A 20,704-nucleotide genomic window follows, 5' to 3' on the forward strand; every position below is an offset into this window, starting at 1 on the left:
AAATATAACCTCAATGCCTAAGATTAGACTTATGAGAAAAACTGAAAATATTTAACCTTTTAGCAAGGATTACCTCCTTTAAAAAATCATGGGGTTGGGGATTTAGCTCAGTGGTAGAGTGCTTGCCTAGGAAGCGCAAGGCCCTGGGTTTGGTCCCCAGCTCCGGAAAAAAAGAACCAAAAAAAAAAAAAAATCATGTAGTGTGTGTGTGTGTGTGTGTGTGTGTGTGTGTGTGTGTGTGTGTGTAGGTCAGTTCTCTCCTTCCATCATGTGGATCTGGGAGTCACTCAGGCTTGGTGCTAAGTGACCTTACCCACTGAGCCATCTCATCAGCCAGTGTGACTATGTATTTAGTTTTAGTTTTTTGAGACCAGGTTTCTCTGTGTAGCCCTGGCTGATTTCTGCCTCTCCAGCATTGGGACTGACACCACCACCACCCAGCTGTCATACAGAGGTATTAATAGTGATTATTACCTTCTTACTATATTTGCACTGTATCAGTCAGCTTTCTATCCTGTGACAAATACCCATCAAAGTCGGCTTAAAGGAGAACTTTCTTTTGGCTCCCAGTCAAAGATTTCAGCCCATGGTCACACGGCTGTGCTGTTTCTGGACGTGGTAAGGTGGTACACTGTGGTGAACACCGTGATGGGGGCATTTGGTGGCACAGAGCTGCTCAACGCACAGTAGCCAGGAAGCTGAGAGGAGAGCATGAAAGGAAGGAAAAAAGGACAAAACCCACCCTTCCAGGGCATGCCACCCAACTACAGCCCAATTCTCAAAGTTCCCACATCTTCCAATAGCCCAATGTGCTTTAAATCCATAATTATATGAACATATTCATGAGGCCGGATCCCTTGGCATCCAATCTGCTTCCAAAGGCTACACACACCTCTGAACACTGCAGAGATGGCTCAGTGGTTAGGAGCACTTGCTGCTCTTGTGAGAACACATGGTGGTTCCCAGCATCTTTAACTCAGTTCTAGGGGATCTAATGCCCTCTTCTGGCCTCTATGGTCTCCTGCATGGTACACATAAACTCATGCAAATACTCATGCACACACAATAAGAATTAATACATTTAAAAATTAAAATAGAGATGGGAGTGATAACCACGCCTGTGATCCCAACCCCGGAGAACGTGAGGCAGAAGGATCAGGAATTCCAAGCTAGCCTGGGCTACAGAGTGAGGCCCTGAATAAAAAGTCAAACAAATAAATCATGAATCAATTTACAGATGTTCTGTTACTCAAATGAAATTTATACTTTGCTCATAAACATTAAAATTAAAAAGTCATAAGTCAGGCTGAGCTGATTTATTATAAATTTAAGGATGTCTTAATATAAAAACATTGAATGAAATCAATCATGCAATAAGATATTATTACATTAAGAAATTGAGTCATTTTATCAAGTCTTCAGCTTCCAACAAATAATAATAGAGTATTTCTCTGATTCTAATAAAGAACAGTCACTCAAAGCTAACAACTAATTCTATATTTAATGAAGAAATGCCAACAATATTTTTATTGGTATTTAACATAAAATGATAGAACTACATTAACAAATCGCTACTCAGAAAAACAGGCCATCCACAACTATTACAACTAACAATTCACCCAAAGGCAAGGACCTTAAAAGTTAGCAGTGCTTCAGAAAGATCCCCATAGGGGTTGGGGATTTAGCTCAGTGGTAGAGCGCTTGCCTAGGAAGCACAAGGCCCTGGGTTCGGTCCCCAGCTCCGGAAAAAAGAACCAAAAAAAAAAAAAAAAGAAAGATCCCCATAATGAGTAGTAACACAAACACAAAATAATCATGAAAGAATTATCATAATAAATGTATAAAAAACAGAGTGAGGAACATCAACCCTGATGTTGGACAGACAGATCCTTGTCCTTGACGGGCAACCCACTTCATGGACGGAAGCTGACTGCAGACTTCAGTGATTCAGTTGTTTGTGTCACATATCACCCTCATTAGGAAAAAAAAGTGTAAGCATTTTTTTTTTTTAAATAAAGGACCTGAGCTGAGTGTGGTGGTGAACATCTTTAGTCCCAGCAGATCTTTCCAGCCTACCTGGTCTACGTAATGAGTTCCAGGTCAGCCAGGGCTCCTGTGAGAGACTGATTTTTTTTTTTTTTTGAAATAAAAACAAAACCAAGATAAGAGCCAGACGTGGTGGCACATGCCTTTTGTTTTTTTTTTTGTTTTTTTTTTTTTGTTTTTTTTTTTGGTTCTTTTTTTCGGAGCTGGGGGCCGAACCCAGGGCCTTGCGCTTCCTAGGCAAGCGCTCTACCGCTGAGCTAAATCCCCAGCCCCGGCACATGCCTTTAATCTCAGCACTCAGAGACAGGCAGATCTCTGTGAGTTCAAGGCCAGCCTGGTGAGTCCAAGAGAGCCAGGGCTCTATTACACAGAGAAACCCTGTCTGAAAAGCAAAACAAAACAGAACCCCAAACAGAAAACAAACAAACAAACAATGAAAACCAGCATATTCTGAATCAACTAATTCAGTATCTGACAAGAAATGGTCTAATTCTCAGAATTGCCACGAGGAATAAATAGTGGGTTTGCTCAAAACCAAAGTTTTGGGATGTGAGGTATAAGCCCGAGGCATACAAACCACCTCTCTGGGGTCAGTAAGGGTCATTGAGAGTCTTGACAATTGTAATTCTGTCAGGCTTTGAGGCACACAGAGGGAAGTGGTGATTATGCTTCCAGAAGAGGCAACACCATTTAAAGACAGAGTCCAGGCCTAGGCCTGGGGATGTGCCTTGGTTGGCAGAGTGCTTGCTTAGCGTGATCAAGTCCTGCCTTCAGTCCCTAGCACCGAGGAAGTGGGGCACGGCAGGCAGCAAATGCCAGTGATGTCAACACTCGGGAGGTGGGGGCAGGAGGATCCAAAATGTAGGCTACATACTGAGTTCAAGACCAGCCTAGAATACCCTGCCTCAAAACCAAGCCAAAAATAACCAAACAAACATGAGTAGTAAGATGAAATGTATTCCGAAAAACTCGAGTTGGTTGAAATTCTGGCACCCGTTTTGGTGTTTGATGTGTGAGACATTGTTTCTCGTAGCTGGGCCAGCCTCTAACTCACTGTGTTATGAAGACTGGCCTTCAACTCTGGATTCGTCTGCCTCCTGCTCTCGAGTGCTGGAATTACAGGCTCACAAGTTTCACAACACCAGACTCTAACCTTGTATTTCTAAAACTCAACCCAAAAAGTTAATACTTAATCACCAAAGTAGTTTCTCACAAAAATCTGTATTTCTGGCTTCTTCTGAGAAACGGAACAATGTGGAGATCTGGGTCCACATCCCCACATGGGAACCAGAACCGAGTACCCTCACTGTCAGGACGGCTTGCCACAGCCCTTCTTACCCCCATTTACCTGCCTCTGCCCGGTAGATCCTAATGGATGACTCTTGCCCTGCGTGGTGGAGGCCGATGAAAAGTCCAGCAGGAAAAACAAAACTGCAACATCTTTAAATTTGCTTCCAAAGACCAGGCAGCTGAAACGGAGGCAGGGAGAAGAGGGGAGAGCCTGGGGGGGCCCATACCTGTGACCCCGCACTTGAGGAGCAGGATTATTACAAGTCTAAAGCCACCTCCTCTACAGAGCTCAAAACAAGCAAGGTCCCATGAGGTGGCTCTGTGCAGAAGGGCACTGGCCACCATGCCTAACAACCTGGATTTGATCCCAGGGACCCATAAATGGAAGGAGAGAACCGACAGCGGGGAGGTGACCTCTGACCTCCACATACGCATCACTATACTCGGAAGCCTAAACGCGTATACTAAATAACTAAGACGTGATTAAAAGGAGGGAAACGAAAGCCACTTTAGAGGCAGAAGTGGTAGCATTCACTTACACCCCCACCACTTGGGACATAGAGTCAAGGGGATAAGGAGTTCAAGGCCAGCCTGAGCTACCCAGTGAGTTTGAGACTAGCCTGGGCTGCATGAGACCGTGTCAACAAATAAATAAAGAGAGAATAAATGAAATCTCCAAAGGCAAACGATAGCAGTGATTTAAATGTGGCTACCATGATGGCAGTGGTGCAAGAGCCTACCCAGCACCTCATAAGAAAAAACAAAACCAGAAAGCCCAACAACTAACCTGGACATCACTGAGTAATGTGCCTATGAAATACATGAGAGGAGCACACAAAGGCTGTGAGGTAGGTGTGTGTGTGTGTGTGTGTGTGTGTGTGTGTGTGTGTGCGCGCACCAAGGCAGTGGGAGGTGGTGGGTGTGCACCAAGGCAGTGTCTGAAGGTGGAGAGAGGCAAAGAAAACTGACTGTTAAAGAGATTTCTGAGGAGGGGAAGTACTTCCAACACTTGGTAACTGATTTGCCATGGAATAAGAAAAAGCTAATAGGGACAATCAATAACTTGTTGTCTTAAGACAAATGAATGAGGTGGGGGGAGGGCTGGAGGAAACCGATAGCTCACCCGGAGCCTCGAAACTTGCCACTTTACCACGCAAACCTCTCTAGCTCTAACAGGATAACTGAGGAATTGCTATCAGTGAAGTTAAGAGCAAAGGAAGGGCGGTGATCACGGAGCCGAGTTCACTCGTCAGGCACTGGGAATCAGTTCACTGTGTGCTGTGGAACTAATTTGAAAAGTAAAGCCCGGGGTTAGGGATTTAGCTCAGTGGTAGAGCACTTGCCTAGCAAGTGCAAGGCCCTGGGTTCGGTCCCCAGCTCTGAAAAAAAAGAAAAAAAAAAAGTAAATAAAGCCCAAGGAACACTAATCCATTCTAAGACATGAAGAAGTGAAAACACTTCAAGACAAGGCGAGGAGCTGTGTGTTATCTGTCCCATGCACGGTGGGAGAACACCCAACGTCGGCCATCACCCACTGGTATAAACTGACTCCAAGTTAGCTCCCCAATGATCAAGCTCTGTAACACCCCCATCCTTCCTTTCTAAGAAGATTTGTGAATAAAATCACCTTTTTCCCTCAGTACATCTCTTTATCTGCCCATCATGGAATGAGCATCCAGACTCAGTCCAATAACAGTTACAGAACATAATTTTAGTGCTGAGGATACATTTCAGAGGTAGAACACTTGTCTGGCACACATGAGCCGTAGGCCTATTCCCAGTATCAAAGATACAGAAAGATAATTTTGTAGACTAAATTCCAAAAGAACTAAAATTTAAAATGAAATATTACAGACTTTAATAAAATGTTGCAACAATGATTACAGACCAGTAACATCATATATAAAGGAAAATGACAGCATATAAATCGTAATAATAATTAAATGCCATTTCTTTTGAGGCAGGGTCTCACTATGCAGCTCTGACTAGCCTGGAACTTACTACGTAGATTAGGCAGCCATGAACACACTGAGATCTGCTTGCCTCTGCCTCTGTGGTGCTGGGATTAAAGGCCTACACCACAGTGACTGGCCTAAAAATTTATTTTAAAGTCCAGGACTTAAATGTACCTTGTTGTAGAGGACTTTGCTTCACATGGGCAAGGTCCTAGGTTTGATCACACACACACACACACACACACACACACACACACACACACACACAGAGAGAGAGAGAGAGAGAGAGAGAGATCACAGCTAGAAATTTAAAAAGGAAGAAAAGAATGTAAAACACAATTTCAGAAATACTGTCACCGACCACCGAAGTGAAAAACAGTAAGTCAGCAAGCTTACTGTCCAGGAAACTGGTTTTTCATTTGGAAAGGACACTTTTACATCCCTCTTCTCTTTCGATCCCTAGGCATCATGATAAAAGTTTCTCCAAATAAGGGAAGTTCGGCTTTATGAAAACTTACTGAATTGCTACTACTTCTCAAATGTCATGTTATGGTAAGAGACACAAATCTTTTTTACAAAGTGACACTGGGGAACATGACCACAACAAATGTCTCCAAAGCACACACTGAAAACATCAGGATGAGTGGAGACGGAGGGGCTGAGGGAGGGAGAAGTAGGGCGAGACCATGAAACGGGTAAGATATATATAGATTCCTGATGGCCTGTCTCCATCCATTCGGGGGAGATACAACTGGAAGGAACGAATTACACATCCCTCTAGATAGAGCAGCTGAGCTCTGATAGGCTCGACAGAAGATGAGAGGGGTGGGGTGAGGTAGAAACCTCTGGGCAGAGCCCAAAGACTATTAGCTGGGATACTGGTTGAGGATGGACCCAGAAACTTGAATATTACAAACACGGTATTGACAACAGCACAGAGGGCATGAGCCACAAAATGCAACACAGGAAATTCACAAAATCAAGCAAGACCCAATAGCAAGCAAGGACAGAGGTTATCTACACAGATGGTTAAAGAAATGTGTATCAGAAGACAGTATTGTTTAGCACCTACAAGCCAGGCAAAAGTACAAACTGGCTTTTAAACCCAATACTGCACAGACACAAAATGAGATAGTCAAACATTGTCAGAGTATGAAATATTCCAGAATAAGAAACGTGACTAAACTATATTAATAATTCTGTGCAAAAAGGGATTATGTATAAACCCAAGTAACAAATAATGACAGAGCACACAAACTGTGATGTCTGTAATGTAAGCTGTATAAATGGAGTCTAGAAAACACCAGCTGGACCCAGAAGGCAGCAGAAACCTGTCCTCCATCCAGAGGTTCGAAGGCGTTCAGGAGCTGCAGAGAGAGGCTACAGCTTCAGGATTCACCCTGGACTGCGTGCTCAGAATTTTACCCTCTCTTTGCCAACTCCAGGTCCAACGTCAGTCGCAAGTATATTTTCGTTTCTGCCAATCATCTGTGAGGTAGGTATCCGAGTTGCCAATGATACTAAGTGAGGGAAAGAAAGACCAGCTAAAAACTCCATCTCAGCAGAAGTCTTCCTTCTGATCCTCCAAGATGCACAAGCTGCTTCTTGCTTCCTCGTTAAGGTTTACTGGGGCTTCCAGGGCGATTGAGCACGGGCAGGGAAGAAAGGCCTGGCCTCCACAGCCCCAGCCCCGGGGGTTCCTTGTTTCCCAAGGCCTTGTGATTGCTCAGTAGAAGTCGAGTTGTCTGAAAGGAAGAAGAGAGATGAGTTTTCTGTTTTAATTCTACATTGTTGTAAGCAACATGGGAGGGAATGGGGTGGACTGGATAAAAAAAAGTAAATAAAATAAGCAGTCGGAAAGGGTAGGCGGCAACATGAGGAGATATTTCTGATATTAAATTTAGTAAACAGAGAGAGTAAGCTAACAGCCAGATCAGCACTTCCTCAGTAACTGGGCTTGAAGAGTTACCACAAAATGGATCTCCCCGCAACTTTGTGGTGGTTTAAATAAGATTGCCTCCCCCCACCCCCGAACATTTGAATACTTAGTCACCAGGGAGTGGAACTCTTTGATAGGATTAGAAGGATTAGGAGCCAAGGCCTTGTTAGAGGAAATATGTCACTGGGGGTGGGCTTTGAGGTTTCAAAGGCCCATGCCAGGCAGAGTGTAGTCACTTCTCAGTCTCTCTCTCTCTCTCTCTCTCTCTCTCTCTCTCTCTCTCTCTCTCTCTCCCTCCCTCCCTCCCTCCCTCTCTCTCCTTCCCTCCCTCCCCCTCCCTCCCTCCCCCTCCCTCTCTGCCTATGGATCTGGGTATAGCTTTCAACTACTTCTCCAGCACCGTTCCTGCTGTGCCTGTCACGATGCTCCCTGCCATGATGATGCATGCCTCTGAAATCGTAAGCCAGCCCCAATTAAATGATTTTCTTTATAAGAGTTGCTTTGGTCATGGTGTCTCTCTTTACAGCAATAGAACAGCGACTAAGAAAAACTTTTTAAAAAGAATTATTTTATTAATTTTTTAAAGATTTATTTATTTTATTTACATGAGTACACTGTAACTGCCTTCAGACACCAGAAGAGGGCATCGGATCCCATTACAGATGGTTGTGAGCCACCATGTGGTTGCTGGGAATTGAACTCAGGACCTCTGGAAGAGCAGTCCTTAACCACTTTTAACCGCTGAGTCATCTCTCCAGCCCCTATTTTATTATTTTATAAATAATAGAGTTTCTAAGCCATCTTGTAGGTGCCTGGAATCCAGCCTTGGTCCTCTGCAAGAGCGACAAGTGCTCTAGCTGCTGGGACATCTCTCCAGCACTTCTTGAGACATGCATTTTATTCCTAATCATTTACCTGTAATGGGGTCAAGATTGCTTAAAAATGAAAATAGGGGGGGCTGGAGAGATGGCTCAGTGGTTAAGAGCACTGACTGCTCTTCCAAAAGTCCTGAGTTCAATTCCCAGCAAACACATGGTGGCTCACAACCATCTGTAATGGGATCTCATGCCCTCTTCTGGTGTCTGAAGTCAGCTACAGTGTACTCATATAAATAAAATAAATAAATCTTAAAAAAAATGAAAATAGGGGAAAACTTTAGTTCAATTTCATAAAAGCAAACCACACATACAGTACTCGTCACTTACCATCTCCCTCTCATGTTCTCAGCTGAACTACTAGGATTATTCTACCAAATCCTTGACTCCTAGTTTGCCCAGAAGCTACCATGGGCAAATCCTCTAAGTTGGCAAAATCTTCTCTGCTTTGGTTAGAATCGTATTTCCACACCATGCAATGTTAGCTGGGGCTAGAACACAGCTCGGTGACGAAAAGCACTTGCTGTGTAATTGCAAGCACCTCACAGACCTCAAAGGGACCTCATCCCTTCTTCTGGCTTCCTCTGGTCCCTTCCCTCATACACCACATGTATGCATTTGAGAACAAGCATGCATGCATGTGCCCACACACACACACACACACACACACACACACACACACACACACACACAAGTAATAACAAAATAAAATGTTGACAGTATCAAACTTTCCAAGGAAAAGGTTGCAGTTAGCAAATGAAATGTTTTGTCTGCAGGCTGGCCTCTGTTCACTGCCCCTCCTACTACACAGGACAGAAAACCTTAGCACACCTCCTCACAGATGGCTCTCTGCCTACCTTTCTCTTCAAGCATCTTGTGCAACTTCTTGTGTCTGTAGGTAGAGATTATCTGGAAATTCACCACACTTGAAACACTAAGTTCTTGGTCCTCTAGCAACTTCAGGGTGGCAGCGTGAATGAGCTGGTGGGAGCGTTTGCAGGTCTGAAAAGTGCATTCACCCCGCACAAAGGATCTGCATACGTGAAACTTGTTGCACTTATCCTTGAGGTTGCAGTAGCCATAAAGGACATCACCACCTTTGTTGTACAGTAAACAGACCTGGGGCAGAAGTGAAGCAAGGCTTGAATGGGAGTTTTCATTATTACCTTTAAGCCAATATAGTACAGTTTAACTAAATGAGAAGTTTAATGGCATCTTTGGGGGAGGGTGCATGTATGTGCACATGCATGTGAAGGCCAGAGGTCAGCACTTGGGGTGGGGTGTCTTTTTAAATCACTTTATTTTTTTGAGACAAAGTTTCTGGTGGAACTTAGAACTCACTGATTGGTTACCAGGCCCCAGGGTTCTCCTGTCTCCCCTCCCCACCATCATGATTACAGGGTATCGATACCACCATGTCTGTATTTTTTTTTAAAAAGGTGTGGGGGGGGAAGGGGTTATATGCATAAAAGTATAGGTACCCACAGGTCCCCTAGAGCCAAAGTTATAGGTAAGTTGCCCAACACGATTGATCCACAGCACTGCATAAACCTGGGCACGCCTGTAATCACATCAGGGAGACAGGGGGATCAGAAGCCTCCAAAACTATCATTTATGAGGTCCCTGGAATTGAACTCAGGGTTTGCCCATGCCAGGCAAGTGCTCTAGGAGCTGAGCTATCCCTCTGGCCTTTGTTTCTGTTTTGAGACAAAATTTGTTATCTTTTGCCTCAGCTGAGAGTTGGGATTACAGGAGTGAGCCACCAAGCACAACTGTTTTTGTTTTGTGGAAAACCTCCAAATCTGGCTGCTCCATGTATGAGAGTTCTCAGCATCCTGGCCATAATTTATCTTTGTTTTATCCTGGTTTGGGTTTGGCTTTAGTTTGCTTCATTTTCAAGTGAGGATCTTGATGTATAGCCCAGGCTGGCCTCAAACACTCAATTCTTGGGGGTTGGGGATTTAGCTCAGTGGTAGAGCGCTTGCCTAGGAAGCGCAAGGCCCTGGGTTCGGTCCCCAGCTCCGGAAAAAAAAAAAAAAAGAACCAAAAAAAAAAAAAAAAAAAAAAAAAACACTCAATTCTTTGGCCTCTAGAGAATTTCAGGTTTGCACCATCACACTTGTCTTTTTTTTTTCTTTTTTTTCTTTTTTTCCGGAGCTGGGGACCGAACCCAGGGCCTTGCGTTTGCTAGGCAAGCGCTCTACCGCTGAGCTAAACCCCCAACCCCTCGTTTGTTTTTAAGGCAGGGTTTTAATGGGTGAAGTCATCTGGACTGGAGCTCACTATGCAGACCAGGCAGGACTCACATTTTCAGAGATCTTTCCTCTCTCACCTGCTGCAGTTACAGGGATGCACTACCACAGACGCCACACTGCTCCCTATACCTGACCCCCTAAAAAAACCTCACCTGTAAATACATTTAATTTTAAGTCTATTTATAAACCCTACTGAATATGAGCTCTCCCTAAAATTCTTTTCTGCATGGAAGTCATGGATCTGATTTTATCAGGGCTGAGGTCCCTCCAAGACTAGGAAGGCTACAGAAAGAGACATCCTGGATCGAAGTGTCTGTTCCTCCTGCCTCTGACAGGAATGTCTACAACAGAATGATCACACCAGATTAAAGTTTTATACTGGGCTGGAGAGATGGCTCAGGGGTTAAGAGCACTGGGTGTTCTTCCAGAGGTCCTGAGTTCAATTCCCAGTTCATGGAGGTTCATAAACATCTATAATCTGGTGTCCTCTTCTGGTGTGCAGGTGTATGTGCAGGGAGAACATAATAAATAAATCTTTTAAAATTATCTTATTGGTAATCTCATAAATTTGCGATGATTATAACAAAATAATAAATTCACATAAGTAGAAACTAATGTGCTAATTTTTTACCATTCCAGCAATTAAAAATGGATACTGGAACCAAAGCATAGTACTTAAAAGCAATTAAAATTAACATCTAAAGTGGTGATGGGAGGTCGGGGTGGGGGTGGATTAGCAGAACAGAAAGCTAGCCTCAGCTAAGTTGCAAGTTCACTGCCAGCCTGGGCTATATAAGATCCTACCCCAACAAAAGAGAGCAAACATGGAGGAATAGGTGATCAGTGAGAGAAAGCCCTGCCCAGGTTGATGGGAGGAGAGCAGCTTCTCAAGGACTCACCTCTGGGAAAAGGCAGGGGTCGTTCTGCAAAAGCAAGATTCGAAGCTGGGCTTCATTGAGGCCAAAAAGGCCCTGGTTTTTCAAGACTTGGACGTTGACAGGTGTGTGGATATCATGGGACAGAGAGCAGGTAGACCTAGAAGAGTTCAGAGCAGTCAGAAGCCGCGGTCCAGAGGAGGGAGGAGGCTGGCAGGTCTAATTCTTTGCCTAGGGCATTTCCAATTTACAAGTGAATTGTCCAAGTACTAAAACAATTCCTGGTTGAGGCAACTCAGCTTCCAGGGGTCATTTTCCTGTTCGGTGAGTATCCTACCCTCAGGCTTGGCTGAGGGTAGTCATCTGTTTTTACAGTGACTAAAACTTTACGGTCAGGCCAACGACAGCTGCTGGTCTCGCTTTGTCAACCAACACTATAAAGAAAGTACCAAAAAGCTTTCTGAGTTGCTGCAAAGCACTGGGCTTGGGAGAGGTGCTTGGGCGATGTCGCAGCCAGGCCCTCACCCCATCCTGCCACCAAGTTTCCTGCGGTTGGACTACACCAGCCTTTTTAGCGCAAATGGGCTGCGGTTACGGAAGGAGGGGGAGGAGAGAACAGAATTTCCGCAGGCCTTGAAGCCCCCCCAGATGTTCCCTCAAGCAGCACTTGGCATAAGTGAATTCAAAAGTAGCGACACGGATTTAACCTGGCTGGTGTTGGGGAGCATCCTAGCATCCTGGGACAGGGAAAGCAAATTTGGGGGGAGGGGTGAATAATAAATCTCAGTGGAGAGGACCTTCCATGTTCTTCCTCTCAGCGACGAGGAGCACAGGGGCGGCCAGCGCGAAGGCCTTTGTCCCATCCCACCCAGGCTCGCCGAGAGCATCCGGAGGACACGTCCCGCCCGCACCCTCTGCCCCGCTGGACTTTGAGGACTCCGCCCCTCACCAGCAGTCGCGGTGGGGGCACTTGCCCAGCATGTGGCGGCGACACAAGTGCAGCTGGTCGCAGGCCTGGCACTCCCCGCGCTGGTAGCGGGCGCAGAGGCGCGCGGAGGACACGGCCATCACCCTGCAGGCCGTGGCGCCACCGCCTGAGCCCGAGCCCGAGCCCGAGCCCGAGCCCGCCGCCACCTCGGCCTCAGGGTCCCACGGGCCGTCGCGCAGCTCCACCTCCTGCAGCAGGAAGCGCTCTGGGCCCGCGCGCCTCAGCACGGCCCGCAGCTTCGCCTCCGACAGCTCCACGTGGCCACGCAGGTCCTGCAGAAACATGCGGCCGCCGTGAGCACACAGCACCTTGGTGAGGAACGCGCATAGGGTGAGGTCCGCCATGGCCCGCCAGCGCGTCCCCACCAGCCCCGGGCCTGCAGGCTCCTCCCCGCCGCGACCGCGGCCGGAGCCTGCGAGCGGTAGGGGGCCGGGCCTCAGAAGGCAGGGCCTGAGCCCCAGCAGCATTCCTGTCTCCTGGGTTTCTTGAAGATAGCGGATAGCAGATAGCAGGAAGGGCTGCAAAGAATACAAACTGCTAAAGTGGTTCGTCCAGCCTGGTGGTTGTTGCACCTTGGAGATAGAGGCGAGAGGAGGCAGAGATCAAGGCCAGCGTCCACTGCAAAGGGAGTTGGAGGCTAGCCTGGACTACATGACGCTGTGTCTCAAAAAAACTAGTAAGGAACCAGCTCAGGGGGTATAAGCTCCTTCATAAGTATTGGGGTCCATGAGTAACCCCTACAAACCACACAAACACCGATTTCAGTCCAGATAGGACTGAAATCCTATTGAACACACACCGTAATACTGATCAATCAGAACCGTAACTCAGATGGGATTGAGCCATGACATTGTTGATTTTTCTCTGTCAGCTTATAAAGGAAAACCACAAAAACACAAAAACCATAGTGAGCTCCTACCCAAATGGGGGAAGTGCTGCCAGTGATCAACGCTGACTCAAGCCATTTTACACGTAATAGTTCATATTGACCTTTAATTTGATGGCTCCTATGTAAAGCGTTGTAGGATTTCTTAAGATTAGCAAACCTCATGCAGTACATGCAAGAACATAACAGGATATACGATCAACATGCCCTTCCTCTGAATCAAGGTATTTTCCTGTGTCAGTGAGTGGCAGGCATGTTACAGAAACATTATGAAATAGCAGGCAGGCATGGAAGAAAATGGCTACAGCTATGCTGGGGGCTGGCACACCTCAACATGAGTTAGGTCTCTGGAGCCCATGGCAGAGAGAATCAGGTCTGGAAACTTGTATCTGACCTCCACGTGCACGGATCTGCACTAATACACATTATACATGAATGCTGATGCACACTAAGCACACACATAATAATAGATAACATTGGGAAAAAAAAATTTTTTTTTTGAACGCTGGTAAGTTGCTAAGGAGACTGGTTGAGCGGAGGACCTCCCAGAAGAGGGAGCCACTAGCCATCACTTTTGAAGTGTGTTCCGTCTGAACGGAGATAAAACACAACTCAGCTTGGGAGCTGGGGATATAGCTCTGTGGACTGCTAGCTTAACATTAATGAAGCCTTGGGTTCCATTCCCAAGCAGCACATACATTGGGCCTGGTGGACTTGCCTGTGATCCCAGCACTGGGTTGGTTGAAGCTGGGTCAGGAGTTCAAGGCCATCCTCCACTATATACCTAGTTTAAGGATATCCTGTTCTACATGAGACCCTAACTTTTTTTTTTTTTCGGAGCTGGGGACCGAACCCAAGGCCTTGTGCTTGCTAGGCAAGTGCTCTACCACTGAGCTAAATCCCCAACCTCTGAGAGCCTAACTTAAAAAAAAAAAATCAATTTTGTATGACTCAAAAGTTGAGATGGAGAGTTATCCCAGCAATTAAGAGCACATGTGACTCTTAGGGAAGACAGGGGTTTGATGATCCCCACCCAATGGATAATTGAGACACTATCTGTAACTCCAGTTCTAGGAGATCCAATGCCCTCTTCTGACCTCCAAAGGTACCAGGCACACACATGGTACATGCAGAAGCAAAATACTCATACATATAAAATAATAAAGTGTATGAATATGGGCTGGAGAGATGGCTCAGCGGTTAAGAGCACTGACTGCTGTTCCAGAGGTCCTGAGTTCAAATCCCAGCAACCACATGGTGGCTCACAACCATCTGTAATGGGATCTGATGCCCTCTTCTGGTGTGTCTGAAGACAGCTACAGTGTATTCATATGTAATAAATAAATCTTTAAAAATATTTTTAAAATGTATGAATATTTATGACTACTGTGTGTGAAGGAGTTTATGCCTACAAAAACAAAAACAAACAACAACAACAACAAAGAAAACAAAAAGCTCTCACCCAGAGAATTCATCAGAGGGATTATTGTAAAGATTGCAAAATGAACAGATGCAGTTATCTCACTAAAAACAAGCATGGGAAAGGGAGACAGCAGGAACCTCTCTTTCTGGTTTTTTTTGTGGGGAGGAAGAAGGGGGGAGACCTCTGGAGTGGCCTCTCACAATTATAATCCCTACACTTGGGAGGCTGAGGCAAGAGGAATGCTTAGTTGGAAGCTATCCTTGGCTATAGTGTGAGATTGTCTTAAAAAATAATGGAAAGGCTGGAAAGATGGCTTAACAAACTAAGAACACGGGAACCCTGGTTTGACTTCTAGGGTCCACTTGGCAGCTCACAACTTTTTTGGGCCTCTGAGGACAGTACGCAGCACGTGGTGCCACACCTACATGCCAGCAAACCACTCGTACACATGAAATACAAATGATTTTTTTTAAAAAGAGAGAAAATAAGAGATGATATCCTCCTACCTGCACAAACAAGCATCATTACAAGCTTTTTATCTCATCGTTCCCTAAATATTATTTGTTCTTACAAAAGTTATTTTACTCCTTCTGTCCTATTTATTTGTCTCATGTAGCCTCTCTGTCCGTTAAACTACTCTTAAAGCTAAACTCTAAGTCCCACCTGCCCAAGGACCAGGTAAGTGGGAATGCTGGGAGTTGTAGTTTTTTGGAAAACAACACAACCGCATAAGAAAATATGGTAGCCATATGGTTTTGTCCTTAAAAAAATCTCTACACTGCCTGTCTCATTGCCACTTGCTGGGAATTCTAGAGTGGTCTTGACTAGAGTCCACCCTGGTCAGTACTTAAGTAAAGCTTGCTTCAAATTTGGCTCAAAACATGGAACTGGTTTCTCTCTTGTACATCTCAAGATTAAGAATCTCAAGGCAGGGGGCTGGAGAGATGGCTCAGCGGTTAAGAGCACTGACTGTCCTTCTAGAGGTCCTGAGTTCAATTCCCAGCAAACACATGGTGGCTCACAAAGATCTGTAATGGGATCTGATGCCCTCTTCTGCTGTGTCTGAAGACAGCGACAGTGTAACCACATACATGAAATAAATCTTAAAAAAAAAAGAAAGAAAGAATCTCAAGACATATACTGTATTATGTCTGTTTTATGGAATTATTTCTTTTATGTACTCATATACATATAAATAGACATTTTTTCTATTGTTGCATTGGTGGCAATATATACAAACACCCACTAAACCTAAGAGTATTTTCCTTCCTAACAATGGACAAATGCCTAGCCTATTATTCCTCTATTGCGTGACTTGGAGATATTCAATGATTTCCCCATGGTTCCTTAATGGAAATGAAATGAACCCTGTTGTCCCTGTAGTGCCTTCCTTTCCCTGTGTCCCCTCCCTACTAACCTTGCAGGGAAACTGTTCACAGCAATCCTTATCTGCTTACCAGGGAGCCCAGCCTAAAATGTAAACTGAGAGCTGCTTTCTTGGGATCACCTTCTGAAGAACTGCTCTCAATCCACCCTTATCTGTTTGCCTCTGAGGGAGCCAACCTAAGATACAACTGAAAGGGAAAGATATAAGATTCAAGTTGAGAAAGGGGTTACTGAGGAATGTCAGGGCACACACAGAGAAGAGGCGTTAAGATAGGGAAGGATTTTACTTCAAGGGCACTGATGATGTAAGCATGTTTATCCAGAAGTTTAATGAGGTCAATTCTGTATGCTAAAGAATAGATGGATGGAGGAGATAACCCAGTGGACAAAATGCTTACTAGACTGAGGCTGGGATTTGAATGCCCAGATCTGATATGAATGCAGGATGGTGCGGGGTCCACCTGCAATGCAAGTACTTGCTAGGCAGTGGCAGGACCCATAAGGGGACGATAAATAGCTAGACTAACCAAATTGGTGAGTTCTGGATTTGGTGGAACTGTTCATGCAAGCACAAACACACACACACACACACACACACACACACACACACACACACACGACACACATGACACACGGTGCATATAAACTACACAAGTATACACAAACATAATAAATGCCTTAAAAAAACAAAGAAAGGGTTGGGGATTTAGCTCAGTGGTAGAGCGCTTGCCTAGGAAGCGCAAGGCCCTGGGTTCGGTCCTCAGCTCCGAAAAAAAGAACAAAAACAAAAAAAAAAAAAACAAAAACAAAAAAAAAAGAAAGACGCTCTTTGCTCTTTTTTTTTTTCTTTTCTTTGGAGCTGGGGACCAAACCCAGGGCCTTGCGCTTCCTAGGCAAGCGCTCTACCACTGAGCTGAATCCCCAACAGCTCTTTTGCTCCTTGTTCTTTCCTTTTTCCCCTCTTCCCCTTTGTCCCTTCTCTCCCCATTCCCCTCCCACTTCCCTCCATGTGCTCAGGGCTGGCCTTTACTCCTCTTCTACTCTTCTCTCATTAAAACTTTCCACGTGGAAAAAAAGAAAGAAAGAAAGACAAGTTTATTAACCTTTTATTTTATGTGATGGATATTCGCCCTATATGTGTGTCTGTACATCATGTGTGTGTTGAATTTCCTGGAACTGGAGTTATAGACAGTTGTCAGTTACCATGTGGGTATTGGAACCAGGCCCTCTGGGTAGAACAACTAATGCTCTTAACCCCTCCATCCCTGAAAGACAAGTTTACTGTGACTCAGTTGAGGGATTTTTGGTCCATGATCAATTGGCATTTTTGTTTTAGGCCTATGGCAGCCCAGTGCTGATTTCTACTATTTCCTAACATTGAACACTTTAACACCATGCCTTTAGAGTACACTACAGATCCAAAGACAATGTCTGTGTGTAGTGATAAAAATACGCTTTCGTTTTAATGCCAGGGGTAGGTATGTGGAGTTACTTAAGACTGTCCCTTGCAGCTGACTATGATTTGCCTCAGTTCGTGCTCTACTGAGGCTTGTTTCTGCCAGCTGCAGATAGTTTCTGTGATTCGGTGACATTTGGAATTCTACAGTCTTTTCAGAGGGTTTTTAAATGTTAGAGCCCTAAGAGTGTGTTGGGGTATGGTGATTTGAATATGCTGGACCCAGGAGGTGTGGTCTTGTTGGGTAGGTGTAGCCTTGTTGGAGGAAGTACGTCACTGTGGGGGTAGGTTTTGAGACCCTACCCCTAGCTGCCTGGAAGCCAGTTTTCTACTGTTTACCTTCAGAACAAGATGTAGAACCCTTAGCTCCTCTAGTGCTATGCCTACCTGGATGCTGCCATGCTTCCTGCCATGATAATGAACTGAATCTCAAAACCAGCAAGCCATCCCCAATTAAATGTTGTCCTTTATAAGAGTTGCCTTGGTCATGGTGTCTCCTCACAGCAATGGAAACTCTAAGACAGAAGTTGGTACCAGGAGTGAGGTATTGCTATGACCGGCCGGATCGTGTTTTTCTTTGGAGATGTGGGAATGAGGGTTTTTGGGGGGTTAGATTTGGGGAGCAGTAGTATGTTTGAGTGGGGCTTAAAGGACCATCCTGGTAGGAATATGGAAGACATTGGTGATGAGGATGATTTGAACTGTGCAGAACTGGCCCAGGACGTTTCTGTGGAGCGGAATTTCAGTGTGTGGCCTAGAGACCGTGCTTGAGATATTCTGGTGAAGAATGTAGCTGCTTTTTGCCCTTGCCTAAACAGTCTACCTGAGGTAAAGAGATCTCAATTAATTGCATTGACAAAGGAAGTCTCAGAAAAGCCCAGCAAAGACTTTGTTCTCTGGATTAGTCTCATGAAGAGTGTTTTGATGAAAAGTTGAGAAAGGAAATATACAAAATGTATCAGGCAAGTAATAAAAGGGCACCACAGAGTGGAATGGAGCTCAATTCTGTGTTCTAGGAGATAACAGATTAAGGGAGTGGTGACTCTGAGGCAAGATCCCACCAAGCTAAACTTATTGTTTATGCATTCGCCTTTGAACACATAATCGTTGTATCATGTTAGGCTTTATTAGTAATTGGTTATTGTTTTCATTTAGACTTTTAATCTGGAATGAATTACAATCCAGAAGTGGAGGACACAGGTTTCCTTTTTTTTTTTTTTTTTAAGATTTATTTATTATATATAAGTACACTGTAGCTGTCTTCAGACACACCAGAAGAGGGCATCAGATCCCATTACAGATGGTTGTGAGTCACCATGTGGTCACTGGAATTTGAACTCAGGACCTCTGGAAGAGGAATCAGTACTCTTAGCCACTGAGCCATCCCTCCAGCCCTAGCCAAGTGTTTTCTGAGAATACAAAGAAGTTGTGTTCCAGAGATGGCTGAAGCTGTACCTCATACCTCACCTGGATTTTGTAATGTGTAAGAATCACTCAGGTAGTACTGAGGTTTTTTTGAAGGCATGAGGGGGTCATGAAGAGTAGCTAAGGCTTGGTACTGTGAGAAGCCAGGGAAGGCCATTGGTGAAGGTGCAGCCTCAGTTGCAGTTGACAGCTCAGAACTGAAGGGATCATGCAAAGAAGTTGAGGCTTGGCATCATAAAGAGAGCCTATGAAAAGCTATTGGTGAAGCCTAATTGCAGCCGAAGACCCCAGCGTATTAGAGATGTTAGTACCATGGAATGATCACCAAGAACAGCAGTGGAATGGAGTCAACCAGAGTGCTACAGAGGGCAGAGCTGGAGAAATGACCCAAGCCCTTTAGAGGAGCCCAGAAGATCATATATGGACCCCATACATTGGAACAAGAAGCTGTAATGCTGAAGTTGACTTGGATATCTCAAGATGTTAGAGATGTGAGAGCCATGGGATACCTACTGAGGACAACTGCTAACAGGAAATGGAACCAGACCAAGAGAATAAAGTTTATTGCTGCTCAATGCCAGATCTGCCAACAGCAGTCAACAGGATGAAAGGAGTTGGGGATCTGAAGAGTGTTCTGACATTGGACATGGAGACACTTGGACATTTGGAGTTTACCCAGATGGTTTCTGTATTACTTTCACCCAGTATTTTCTCATCCTGACATTATGGAATGATAATGTATGTTGGAGATACGCTTTTTTGTTTTGATTTCTTAAGGGATTACAGTTAAGAGATTGTATGAATCTCAGAAGAGACTTTGAACTTTGGAGTTTTAACACTGCTAAGACTGTTATAGACTACGGGACTTTTGAATTTGGACTGAATGTATTTCTCATTATGCTACAGCTAGGTATGGCTCCCACAGACTCGTGTTTGAGCAAGCCTATGTAGCCCAGGGATAGCACTATTAGAAGATGTGACCTTGTTGGAGTAGTTGTGGCCTTGTTGGAGGGAGTGAGTCACAGGGTAGGCTTTGAGACCCTACTTCTAGCTGCCTGGAAGCCAGTCTTCTATTTGTCTTTGGAACAGATGTAGAACTCTCCGGCACCATGCCAGCCTGGACGCTGCCATGGTCCCTGCCATGATGATAACTCAGAACCAGTAAGCCAACCCCTATTTCTAGGGGTTGTTGTTGTTGTTGTTTTTTTGTTTGTTTGTTTTGTTTTTTTTTTTTTTGGAGCTGAGGACTGAACTCAGGGCTTTGCGCTTGCTAGGCAAGCGCTCTACCACTGAGCTAAATCCCCAACCCCAAGCCAACCCCAATTAAATATTGTCCTTTATAAGAGTTACCTTAGGGGCTGAAGAGATGGCTTAGCACTGACTGCTCTTCCAGAGTCCTGAGTTCAATTCCCAGCAACCACATGGTGGCTCACAACCATCTGCAATGAGATCCGATGCCCTCTTCTGAAGACAGTGACAGTGTACTCATATACCTAAAGTAAAAAAATAAATTAAAAAAAAAAGTTGCCTTGGTCATGGTGTCTCTTCACAGCAATGGGAACCCTAACTGAGACCGGGGGGTTGTTGATTGTTTAGGGAGGTTAGTTGTGTTTTGTTCTTAGCTGTGATCAAAGAAGAAACAAAAGGAAAGACATTAAATTTAGGGATCTCTCTTTCTCTCTTTCTTTCTCCTCATCCCCTCCCTTCTATCCATCTTTCTCTCTCATCTAGTGTTAGGGGGTTTAACCCAGGGGATACAGTGTGGAAAAAAGAACCACAAAGTAGCAAAAACCTGCTCGATCTGATGTGCAGACTGAGAATGCACTGTTCAGAAGAAGTGTGTAGTGGAGATAAGGGCATAAAACAGCCTCCTGGGAGTGGAGAGAGGGAGGGGATGAGAGACAT

At 44.9% G+C, this 20,704-nt stretch overlaps 1 protein-coding gene and 1 pseudogene across 1 annotated transcript; both read right to left on the reverse strand.

Annotated features, from left to right (window-relative positions):
* Positions 1-20,704, reverse strand: part of Hmgb1-ps18 (high-mobility group box 1, pseudogene 18) — a 600,236-nt pseudogene that overhangs the window by 497,108 nt on the left and 82,424 nt on the right.
* On the reverse strand, positions 1,302-16,592 carry Zc3hav1l (zinc finger CCCH-type containing, antiviral 1 like). Its single transcript, XM_342661.8, has 4 exons — positions 12,185-16,592; positions 11,260-11,395; positions 8,963-9,224; positions 1,302-7,036 (listed from the first exon to the last, which is right to left on the reverse strand). Exons 1-4 carry the CDS (start codon positions 12,688-12,690, stop codon positions 6,915-6,917), a joined length of 1,026 nt encoding a protein of 341 aa, XP_342662.5. The 5' UTR covers positions 12,691-16,592; the 3' UTR covers positions 1,302-6,914.

This window comes from Rattus norvegicus, chromosome 4 (genome assembly GCF_036323735.1).
Source record: "Rattus norvegicus strain BN/NHsdMcwi chromosome 4, GRCr8, whole genome shotgun sequence".
NCBI lineage: Eukaryota > Metazoa > Chordata > Mammalia > Rodentia > Muridae > Rattus > Rattus norvegicus.

Coding starts and splice junctions, on each gene's coding strand:
- Zc3hav1l (XM_342661.8), bottom strand. CDS start 12,690: ATGCTGCTGGGGCTCAGGCCCTGCCTTCTGAGGCCCGGCCCCCTACCG. Junction 11,396..12,184: donor TGCCCCCACCGCGACTGCTG/GTGAGGGGCGGA, acceptor GAACTCTTCTAG/GTCTACCTGCTCTCTGTCCC. Junction 9,225..11,259: donor ACCCCTGCCTTTTCCCAGAG/GTGAGTCCTTGA, acceptor CTTCTGCCCCAG/GTCTGTTTACTGTACAACAA.